The 11,943-nt window shown below is 31.1% G+C and overlaps 3 protein-coding genes across 3 annotated transcripts; 1 reads left to right on the plus strand and 2 right to left on the minus strand.

The window, feature by feature from the left end:
- Positions 1–6,353: 6,353 nt before the first annotated feature.
- LOC133029338 (uncharacterized) lies at positions 6,354–9,728 on the plus strand. Its single transcript, XM_061101865.1, has 5 exons — positions 6,354–7,166; positions 7,296–7,627; positions 7,734–7,863; positions 7,997–8,493; positions 8,629–9,728. Exons 1-5 carry the CDS (start codon positions 6,669–6,671, stop codon positions 8,816–8,818), a joined length of 1,647 nt encoding a protein of 548 aa, XP_060957848.1. The 5' UTR covers positions 6,354–6,668; the 3' UTR covers positions 8,819–9,728.
- Positions 9,534–10,130, minus strand: LOC133039651 (uncharacterized). The gene is made up of 2 exons (XM_061118556.1): positions 9,924–10,130; positions 9,534–9,767 (listed from the first exon to the last, which is right to left on the minus strand). Exons 1-2 carry the CDS (start codon positions 10,128–10,130, stop codon positions 9,534–9,536), a joined length of 441 nt encoding a protein of 146 aa, XP_060974539.1.
- A 543-nt stretch (positions 10,131–10,673) lies between these two features.
- Positions 10,674–11,433, minus strand: LOC133039652 (uncharacterized). The gene is made up of 2 exons (XM_061118557.1): positions 11,144–11,433; positions 10,674–10,986 (listed from the first exon to the last, which is right to left on the minus strand). Exons 1-2 carry the CDS (start codon positions 11,431–11,433, stop codon positions 10,674–10,676), a joined length of 603 nt encoding a protein of 200 aa, XP_060974540.1.
- Between the last annotated feature and the right edge of the window lie 510 nt (positions 11,434–11,943).

Consider the following 11,943-nt stretch of genomic DNA (forward strand, 5'->3'; position numbering starts at 1 on the left):
ATATACTTGTGAGTAGATCTAAGATCCTGGTAAAATAATTTCCAACAACTGGTATCAGAGCCATGGTAATTGATTTACTTGCAAGAAATTTGGACTTTAAAACGATTGTTTGTATATATATATATATATATTTTTTTTTGGATGGTATCATGTTGTATTGAGTGTTATTTGATGATTGATTGATGTTTGTAAATTTTTCGTGAAAAATAATTGCGATTTTGTTTCTGGAATTATTTTTATTGGATAGTATGGGAAAAATTAAGCAAGTTAGCCTTTTACAGAACTCGATTTCAATTTTATTTGAATTAGTTATGAATTTTTGAAGATTTGAAAAAATCGCGGCTCTGCTGAAATTTTCCTGCGATCGCAAATCTGTCCGTACAGTTCACAATTTTTTCGTTTCTCTTCGATTTTTCATGCTTTTTCATGGAATTAACTTCCGATTTTTGGTATAGTTTTGTATTTATACTATTAATATTCCTAATTCAATTCTAATTATCTTTTTGAATTAATTTAATATTTTTTAAATTTAATTCAAGATATTAGTGTAATTTGAATTTGAATAGAATTAGTATCTATCTTCTTGCTAAAAAATCTATCTTATTTTTAAATTTGATTATATCTTATCTTATTTTTAAATTTAAGGTCAGATTTATATATATATATTTTTAAATTAAATTATTTTTAGATATTTTGACCTTATTTAAATTTAAAATAAGATAATTATAATCATGTAATTTTAAATAGATGTAAGATATTTTGCTAACTTTTAAATTTTGTTATTTTATTTATTTAAATTAAATTTAAAATTTGAAAAAGATATTTATTTATCTTTTCTAATTTTTTATTTAATTTTTATTTATAAAATAATATTTAAAATTTAAAAGTAGTTAGCAAATTTTTTAAATGATATTTAGGTTGGTTGAAACCTAATTTTTCAAAAATTGTAGGTTTAATTTTAAATTTAAATTTTTTTAAAAATTTCGAATTTTTCAATTTTTTTTTTAAATTTTCGAAAAATTATTTTTTAATTAATTAATTATTTCAAAATTAATTATTTAATTTAAAATTAAATAAATCCTACATCCAACTATCCAGCTAACCTTGTTGCAGGAGTATGTGTTTTAGCTTGTGTGTAAGTTTTCAAAACCTATTATTACTTGATTGCAAATAGCCATGGTTACTTTTTGCCAGATCTAATGATCTGATGGCTCCCTTGGTCAAGTTAATAATTTGTAACAGGTATATTTACAATCTTCTTTCATCTGTGTATGACCTAGCAACATGATAGGACCCATCCAAAGTGTGCCTGTGTGAGCCTATGTGTTTAATTTTATTATAGATGCACATAGGTTGTTGTTGCTAAAATAAATTATCATAGTTCTTGATAGAATTTATTTAGGCCCATTTAGTTTTTGGGCTTAGTCAATTAATAACAGTTGTTCATTTTAAGGTTAAATTCCTCTCTTTTGGGCCTTGTGTGAGAGTTGGGAGTCATAGAAGTGGGTACGACATACTGAACCCAGCACCTCCTCACATGAACCACCCCAATTGTGAAGGCCCATTTGCCTGATTTGAACAACTGTACTAGGTTAATTACACTAGTTTAACCTAATAAAATTGATTAGCAACATAATTAATTTCATTTATTTTGAAATTAATTTAAGAAAATTATAGTTTAAAGAATTTTTTATTCTAAGCTAAACTATATGTATTTTCTTGTATTTAATTAAATATAGAATTATAACCATTTAGATTCTTTCTGGAACTTAATTTAAATTTTTCATTAAATATTGTTATTTAAGTTAATATTTAGTTATCTACAACTAACCAACTTAAATCTGAATATCTTTTGAATTTCAAATTTCAAAATTAAGTTGAGGAATTTTAGGTATTGGTTATTAAGATTCTTTAGATATTTTTTAAGTTAATATCTATTCGAATATTAACTTAAAATGGAATATTTTCAAATTAAGTGGTTACAACTTAATTTTTGATATTTAATTAAATTTAAATTTGAAAAATATTTAAGTTCTAGATTTTTTCTAATAACAACTTAAATTAAATATTTTTTCAAATTTTGTGGAAAAGATACTTAGTTAAATAAGATATTTTCTAGATAGTTATTTCTAGACTACTTATTATTTCTAATATTAAATAGGAAAATATTATAAATTGTGAAATTAATTATTTAAATAATTAATTTTGGTACAATTTATTTTAAGTATATTTTTTCCTAGTATTAAACTAGAGATTAATAATTAAGCCTTCTCTACACTTAATTATTTATTTCTTGAATTTAATACATTTAAATAATTTGAAAATTAAATATCTAAGTTGATTTTTATCATCATACTTAAATATTTCTTTTTCATGACATTTAATTAAATAGAAAATTATTTTTAGTTGAAATTTATTTTTTCAACTAAATTTAAATAATTTTCAAAATATATTTTTTCTTTATTTTATTAATCAAATTTCGAAATTGCATTTCTTAAATGCTGGAATTTCAAATTTTATTTGAAAAATAGATTAAGTTGTAAATTAATTATTTATTTTAATTAATTCTTGGATCAACTTAAATCAATGATTTTTTAATTTATTGATTAATTTAATATAAATTGAATTAAATTATATTATTAGAAATTGAATTAATTAGTCAAAGGAAAATCTAGATAGATGATATTTTCACTTGAAGTATTTTTCTAGTGTATTTAATTAAATAGAAAATTAATATTTAAGTTGATTTTCATCATCATACTTAAATATTTGAAATTTTTCTTATATATTTAATTAAATAGGAAAATTATATTTTTTGTTGTAAATTAATTTTATTAATTAATTTTGGGCCAACATTAAATTAGAATAATTTTTCCAGGATTTATTTTTTATTTTATTTTAACATGCATTTTTCGAAAATTGTATTCTTAAATACTTTAATTTTTCGAAATGCAATATATATTTATAGAAAATTAAATTTGAGTTGTAAATTAATTTAAATTAATTTTGTAACAACTTAAATTGAATATTTTTCTAAATATTTATTGGAAATTATTACTAAGATGGAAATAATTCATGTTATTTTCTTATCCATCTAAGTAAAATTTATAAATATTAAATTAAAATTTATATTTAGAATTTTTTATTCTAAATTAAAAATTTTAATTAAATAAATATATATTTAAAATAAACAGATTAAATAAAGAGAATCAAAGAAAATACAACTCTCTTTAAATAATGAGCTTTATTATCAAGAGACATTCGATCTTCATTGTGGGTTTTACACCGCGTTTGTTTTAGTGAGTAATCCTCCCTAATGGAGGAACGTTCATTAGCAATTTCGCACCGTTTAATCTCGAATGATAAGTAGTTTGTAAGTGTTTTGTATGGTATGGATCACCCTAATGGTGACGACCATACTTGACTTGCAAATTGCGAAACAATGGTGGAAGCTCATAAGATAGAATTGCCTTGACTCTCGCCTAAACGGGACAACGCTGAATTCCAATCTTGATCGAATAAAAGGTTGCTAGAATGTTTAACATTTTAGATGAGCTGACAACTCTATTCAATGAATGGTAGCTTTGACTCTCGCCTAAACGGGACACTGATATTAGTTTGTTGAAAACCTTGGAAATTATTTAGGATTGTAAGCTTTTAGTATTTTCAGTTGTCATTCCTACTTGCTATATCTTTATAATTTCTGAATTGTGTATTAATTTATATTGAACCATGTTATTTTCTGTTATTAAGTTGTAGTTTAATTTCAAATCTTCATTGTTGGTCTAACTTGGCTTGTTTATCTAATGAGATAAATCCCTAGTGGATTTTCACCATTAGACATACATAATAGTGTTAGATCTCGAAAGATAAATATTGTATATGCGACATCTAGCTGTTCATCAATTGATGACCCCTTAGACTAGTATTTTTACGATATGAAACAAGAAGATTGTATAAATAAGATTACTTTGACTTTCGCTAATCGAAGCATCGTTGGATTCTTATTTTAAACTAAATTATCCTAATTCCTCTTAGCTTATTCATCTCATTCGCAGATGGATGTACATTCAGGGGTGGATATGAGTTTTTCGTTGTATTCTTCAAACGATAACTCTAGATTATACCTTTTAGCAAGAAATTTGAAATGTTTAAAAAGTTTCATTAATTTCTAGCAATGGTTAAAACCATTAAGGTAAGTGATTAAAGATCTTGCGAACTGATAGGGGTGGAGAAATAGTTAGTAGATATGCACTTCAAAGATCATTAAATTGATTTTTGAATTATATCCAAACTTACCTCCGTAGAAATTTCGATTTGCATATTGATGATTAGTTACTAGTCGTTGCCTAAATCCTTCTATGTTAATACAATTTCAGAATGATGTAATGGTTGGGTACTTAATGTAAATCATTACTAGATTCATGGATGACCTAATCAAAATCTTAAGAAAAGCTAGAACTATTAACCATGGTTTGTTAGCTATTCTAAGTGATTAGGGGTGGACCATCCCATTGTCAATAGATAAGAAAGTGTTTGATCAAACAAATACTACTTTTCTAAGATAATGACTAAGTCTGAAAACAAGTAGCAAATAAAGGAGATATTTTTCTTGATTCCAAAAGTGTTCTATCATCTTATATAACATATGATGATCCCACTGCCTCTGTTGTCTTGTCACAACCGAAGAGATCAATACCATTTAGTTTTCTTCGACATAATTCACGGTACCTCGTCGTAGTGGGAGAGTTTCTAGGAACTCACCTTCTTATGACTTGGGAGACACTAGTGATTAAAATCCATTGTGAGTTTAAACAAGTAATGGATTGTCAAGATAAGAAACTAAGAAGAAAGCCAATAGAACTATGGTTTAATCCATTCGCATGGAGTAACCTAAAGTTTTCTATTACAAGGACATAAAAGGAAATTTTAGTTAATAAGTCTATTCTATGGACTTAACAAACTTCCTGTTCCTAGTATTATAGGTTTGAGTTTATCTAAACCTATGGCTTGTGGTATACCTGGTAATTACTTACTCTAATGCAAGCAACTTACTTTAGTAAGATGCTGAAGCATTTTCTTTCTAATGGCATATAGAAGCTTCACAACTTCTTAGACATAGATTTTATTTATCTAAGGAAAAGTCTCAACTATTCCAGAAAAGATAAAGCCATGAAAGAATTTCTTAAATCAACAGTGAGAGGTCTTAGATATGCTTTTATCAGTGTTTTTGATTGTTCTGTTTTTTAGGATTGGGAATGCAAGTACACCCGATCTCAATTCTATCATTCTAGAGTAGTAACATCTGGGTATTACTCTGTACTTGGAGACATTAAGAGAATTCTAACTGAAAGCCAATTGGAAATTTTTTTCAAAATCTGTGTTTGGTTATTTTCTTCGGATTCTGGAGTACATAATTCATTACCAATTGCTTCATTGTTTGCTGTTGAGGGAGGTTCAGCAGCCTAATGGGTTAGAGTTTTGGGTTTGTGTCCAAGGGAAATATCTTAGGTTTATTATCGAAGAGTTTGCGTTGGTCACGGGGTTAGATTGTCATGTTGATTCTGATTTTTATCAGTTTAAGCAAGATGATAATGAATTGGTCAAACATTGTTTTAAGGGGTACAAAAAAATTACCAAGGGTGCTATTCAGAGTGCTTTTATTGCTGACAATCTTAAGGATAACGACGATCTTGCAGTCAAGTTGGCTGTCTTGTATTTTGTGCAGTGTTATTTGTTGGGTGGTCCCCCGGGTAAAGTTGTTTCGTCTGAGGAAATAGATGTTGTCGATAGTGGTCGATATAATGAATTTGGTTGGGGCAAGCATTGTTTTGATATCACTATGCATTCTTTGAAGGGTAAGATAGATTCTGGTTATAAGAGGGTAGTTCGTAGTGACGAGGATGGTGGGTATTACAGGTTATTGGGTTTTCCTTTGGCTATTCAATTCTGGTTTTTCGAGTGTTGCCCGTACGTTATTGGGAAACTGTCGTTGTACTAAAATGTTAGCATTCCAAGGATTTTGAATTGGCCTAAATTACCCAAGGACAAGGAGGGTCAGGTGAAAATGGATGTCATGAACACCCTCATTTTCGATCGGTCTTTGAAAGACGTAATTCTGTTGTTTTTTACACTATTTCCACTGTTGTTTTAATGTTGTTTTTGTGTACATTATTTATACTTTATGTTTTGATTGTTGTTGTTATTTTATAATTTCAGTTTCATGTGCATATTGTTTTTTTTTGTTTCAGTTAAAATTAAGAAACATCACTCCAACTTCCGTTGAGAGATTGAGTTTGAGCCTTACTGATTTTTTCTCTGGTGAGACTACTCCCGAGGCTGTCAAATTCAAAATTAAAGGTGGTTCCAAGCCTGCTGGTCAACCTGCCTTGATGGGTGCTTCTTCACCATCTGCTCATGAGAATGTCTCCCGAGTTGAGTTTGAGGAATTTAAAAAGTGTCTATCTATTGTTGTCAGCCAGCAAGGGATACTTATGAAATCTGTTGCTGAGATGAACAAGAAGCTGGACATTCTTATTGAGGTGTTTTTTTAATTGTCATTACTTTTTCTGTTATTTTTTTAGTAGTGTTTTTATGTTGTTTTATACAGTAAATTAATTTTTTAAGTTTTTTTTGTTCTCAGTCATCCCAAGGTGGTCTTACTCACAATGGATCTCAGTCTGAAGATGCTCTTCGTACTTCAGAAAATGAGGATGATGAAGATTCCACTTCGGAGGAAGACGAGGATGATAAATTCGACGATGACCAAGGAGATGATCATCATGACGATGAAACTGATGATGATGATGATGATCTTGGTGGAGATGGTGTTGGTGCTGGTCAGGATGAGGCTCACACGGGGGATGTTCGTAACGATGAGGGTGTTGTTGTCCCCGAGGTTTTTTCGAGGGATGATGATACCGGCAAGGTGGATGATGCCAAGAATTCTGACCCTGTGGAACCTCTTGCAGAGATCAAACAGGTGTATTTCTTGTTTGGACATCATTTTTTTTGTGCTTTTTGTGTGGATTTCTGTGTTTTGTGTTTGTTTTAATAGTTTTTTACTGTTTTTTTTTTGTTGTCAGCCTGAACAGTCTCAAGGTGGGGAGGAGAACATTGATGTTGATGCAACAATTGCATCTGCTGTTAAAGCTGTGGAGAATTTGGTTTGTATTTCTCTTTTTGTTCCTTTGTAATTTTTGTTTATATGGTATTCTATTGTTGTTTTTATAGTGTTTTGATTGTACTTTTTGAAATTAAAAAAAAGTCTTCTTTTTTTCCTTTTTCTTTTTTAGATTGGTTCCTCAACTCATGTCCCTGCTTCTGTTGAGACTTCTGAGAAGACTGATCTTGAAATGGTTGTTTTTCAAGAGACTCCTATTTTACGTCCTCAAAAGAGGGATCGGAAGAAAGGAGCTGTTTTGAAATCTCCATTCATTGAGCTTGCTTCTGGTGCATCTAAATCAGGTTCATCCTCAGTTTCTCCTGATGATTTTGTGTATAAGGTCGTTAAATATGTGCGTGGTTTGTGCCCGTTGGACAACAAGATTGGTGAACTTGTCGATCCGCAATTGGAAGCTGAGTTTGTCAAGTGGGTTGATACAGGTCTTAGAAAGCATAAATCTAAGTAAGTATTTTTGTAGGTGTTTTCAGTTATATATCTCTTATCGTTTTCCATTTAGTTTTTAATTTTTTATTTGTGTTTTGATATTTTTTTATTTGTTTTTTTTTAGCACAACAACTAATGTGTATTGTAAGGGTAAGGACACAATATTTCCGCCTTTTCGTTTTGGTGTTGAGGACATTAGCAACAAGATGTGGTTTCACAACCTTGCCTACCCTAATTGTTTCCTTACCAATTCTGTAAGTTTTTTTTTTTTATTATTATTATTTATATATTTTTGTTTTTTTTTTATTTTTCTTTATGTTTTTAAGTGTTGTTCTGTTAGTTTTTTTATAAGTTTGAATGTTTTTTTACTAATTTTTTTTTGTACAGCACATTAACATTATTTTCTATTATCTTCGTAAGAAAATAATGTACTCAGCCGAGCCGATAATCAAAGTCACCACAACTGATTGCCTCTTTTGTTCTAGCATAACAAGTTTGTATGAGAAGTTTGTTGAGAAAAACAACGATATATCGGTGTTGTCTCTTTCTCACAATGTGGCCCAGTACATTCAAGGTGGTAAGATATTATGTGCCACTCCTTGGTATTTGGTTGATCATGTTGTTATGCCTATCAATGTAAAATTACAGGATCATTGGATTTGTGGTCGTCTAAACATAGCTGAGCGGCGGATATATCTGTACAATTCATTGCGTTCTGGAAGGTATATGACAGCTGCCAAAGAGGCTTGCAAGCCTTTTTCTGTTATTTTACCATATTACTTCTCTATGTTAGACTTCAAAGGCCTTCGCAACGAAGCTAAGTTTAGCACTATGGAACCGTTCCCTATTGTTGCTGTTGATGGTTTACCCGAGCAGGTCACAGCGTAAGTTTTATGTATAGTGTTCAATGTTTTTCACTGCTTGTTTGTATTTTTATTTTTTTGTTATGTGACTTTGATTTTTATTAGTGTTCTCATAGTGTCTGTTTTTGTGTTTTCTTGTTGTTTTTTTTTTTCCAGTGATTGTGGTGTTTTTGTAGCATCATTTGCTGAGTATTTTATTGATGGCAAACCCATCCCATCCTCTGGTTTTGATGTGGAAATTCACCGCGATCGTTTGGCTGTGTTATTTTATCAATATGGGATGAAGAAGCAAACTGAGAACATTGAAAGTGAATCCGAGGCCCCTCCCAGCCTTCCCAAGAAGTGATTTGTTTTTTCAATCAGACTGTCATTGTTCTTATAGTTTTTTAATGTTGTTTTTATGTTTTTTTATGTTGTTTTCGTAAACAAACATTGGTGTTCTGTTATGTTTCCTTACGTTTTGTGTGGACAATATGTAATCTTTATTTTTGTATGTTTTTTCTTATTCTCCTTATGTACAAACAAGTTGGTATGTTAAAGTTGTTAGTTTTTTCATTTCACATCCCTTCTTTCTATGTTTTTTTTTTCTTATAGTTTCTCTGTTTTTTTGAATACAAATATTCATTTCAGTATTAAAAACACAAACTGTTTCAATAACAAACTTCATATATATATTCAATTTAGTATCCAACATCTTTTAATATCCAATCTAAAGTATCATCAATTCCCAATGTAATCAATGTTTTTCAAATAAAAACTGTATTCCCTTTGTATTTCAGAAATTTAAATTCCTCAATATCTCATTCTCAAAACGTATGTGTAGTTTTCTTTTGTTTTTCCAATGTTGTTCTGTTGTTGTTTTTATTCCCTTCTACGTCTTCTGCTGCATGTTCTTTTGTTATGCCCCAGTTCACCACATTTGCTGCACTTGTTGTGTTGATCCTTTTCCCATCCAGCCTTCCTTCTTAATGTTTTTGGTCTTCCTGATTTTACTCTTTCATGTGGAGGCAAGACTATAATATTCTTCACTTCTTCCAGTACCTCCCACTCACTTTGGTGTCCTATTGGGTAAACTGTCCCAGAATAAGTTGCCAGCCAATTTTTTTTTTTGTGTAGTAATCTGAACAGTAGGTGTTCGGGTCCATGTTCATCTCCCTCATCACGGCCACAGCCTGCCCGCATGGCATTTCATCTATTTGGAACCTGTTGCACGTGCATGTTCTTTTTTCTAGGTCTACTTCCCACGATTCTTTCATTCTTGTTACCTCAAACAAGTAATTTGTTGTTGCTTTAACCTGTTTTAAATTTTATTACAAAAAAAAAAAAACAAACATAGCTGAAATTCTTACAACAACAATACAAAACTATAAAAACAACACTACAACAACACCTTTTACTTACTGTTTGTTTTTTTTTTTTTACAAAAAAAAAAAGCATAATAAATATTTTACCTCCAGATTCAATAAGTATGTGTAATTTTTCAACAGTATGTCTTCTCCAGTTGGTGATAGCTTAGTGAAGGTGTTGTGTGCTTTTGTCCTATTAGTATGTGTCCATTGTTGCACCAATGCTCTCAAGCATTCTAGCAGCGTTGTAATTGGTAGCTCCCTTGCTGCCAAATTTGCAGCGTTCAGTGATTCTGATATGTTTGAGGTCATTGTAGAATACCTCTTGTTTTGGCTATGGATTCTTGACCACTTTTCATAACCGACTTTTTTTAGGTAAGGTCTTATGCGTTTGTCCAATCCACCCAATTCAGCCATGTGGAACTCGAATTGCTTTTCTGTGTAGGCTTTGACTGCTCCAAAGAATGGCAGATTGTATTTGGCAGCATGTTGTTTTAAGGTTGCTCAAAATGTGGTAACCGCAGTAACTGTGTGTAATTTCTGGATAGATTTCTCTTGCTGCTTTGATGAGGCTTTCATTCCTGTCTGAAATTAGGCATTGGTGTTCCCGTACCCCATACGCTTCTTTAAATTTTTTGAAGAACCATTTCCAAGATTGGTCATTCTCAGAATCTGCAACACAAAACGCTAGTGGAAAAATATGCCCTGCTGCATCTTGTGTGCATGCGCACAACAAAGTTCCCCCATAAGCTGTTTTGAGGAACGTTCCGTCCACAACAACTATCGGTCTGCATGCTCCCCACCCTTTTACGGATGCATCCAACGCCATGAAAACAATGAGCAAGCTGTTGTCTTCTACCGTTTCAGATCGACAAATGATCCAGGGTTTGTTTTTTCCACCATGTGTAAGAAACTCGGTATTAGGCTGTACGAGTCACTAGCATTAACTCTCAAGTCGTTTACTGCATGTTCCTTACTTCTCCAAGCTTTCATATAGTTCATTTTGATGCCATATCTGTATTTCAACTCCCCTTTTATGTCCATCGGTGTTGCCTTTGTCTTTATGTTCAAGAACTTCGGTTTTATGCATTCCCCTATCAGTTTCGATGTTGCTTGCCTTTGGTCTTCATGCCTAATATTTATGGGGCATGTGTGCATATTTGAGAACCTATTAAAACAAAAAAACAACAAAAACAACATTAAAAAACTATTAAAACAAACCTGTTGCAGAGATCAAACATGTGTATTTCAGTACAAAGTGTGGAAAAAGGGCATTTGTTCAGGCTGACAACAAAAACAACATTAAAAAACTATTAAAAACAAACCTCCTGATTATGAATGTGTTTGTTGGGCCATTTCTCGATGCTCGTAGTGACCAATTGTAGCTTTCGTAAACACATTTCAGACTGTACTCTTGAGAGCATGACTTCCACACTTTGTACTGAAAGTTGTTTTTGATTGCGTAGTAGCTGAGGACATTCTTTAGAGTTTCTTTGTCTTTGTATGCTTGTCCTTTTTCCACTTCGGGGTGTTGCTTGTCTGTTATTAACTTTGCATTGTTGATGTCGATTTCTGGATCCAGTTTTTTACTGGTGTTTTCAAGTTTTTCTACCATTTTCTTCAGCAAACAGATTTGCATAGTCAATTATGTCGAATTTGTCCTCCTCATCTTTTATTGTTTCTGACTGTTCCCCTTCTTCTGTTTGCTTTCCCGTTGTGTATGATTCTGTTGTTGTTATGTTGTTTTCAAGCGTTGTTATGTTGTTTTCGATCATTGCCACATTATATTCATACGGTGTTGTTGTGGATATCGAATTTGGTGTTGCAGCAAGTGTTGTGTTGTTGTTTTGCTGGTTGACACATAGTGGATATGTCGTGAAATCTGTTTCCTTCATTTTCAATTCCAAGTAAAAGTAGAGGCTTCGATCGTTGCATATTTTGATCGGTGGTATTCCTTCTTTAGCTTGGTACTGTATTTGTAGTGTTGTGCTGGTGTTTTCGCACCCCAATGAAGTAAGCAGTATTTGCAGTAGCTCTTCGTACTTGCATTTTGTTGGTATGAATTCTCCACTAGCCACATAGTTCACATAATTGTGATCTTCATTCTATTGTCCATTGCTCTTGA

This window comes from Cannabis sativa, chromosome 7 (assembly GCF_029168945.1).
Source record: "Cannabis sativa cultivar Pink pepper isolate KNU-18-1 chromosome 7, ASM2916894v1, whole genome shotgun sequence".
Taxonomy (NCBI): Eukaryota; Viridiplantae; Streptophyta; class Magnoliopsida; order Rosales; family Cannabaceae; genus Cannabis; species Cannabis sativa.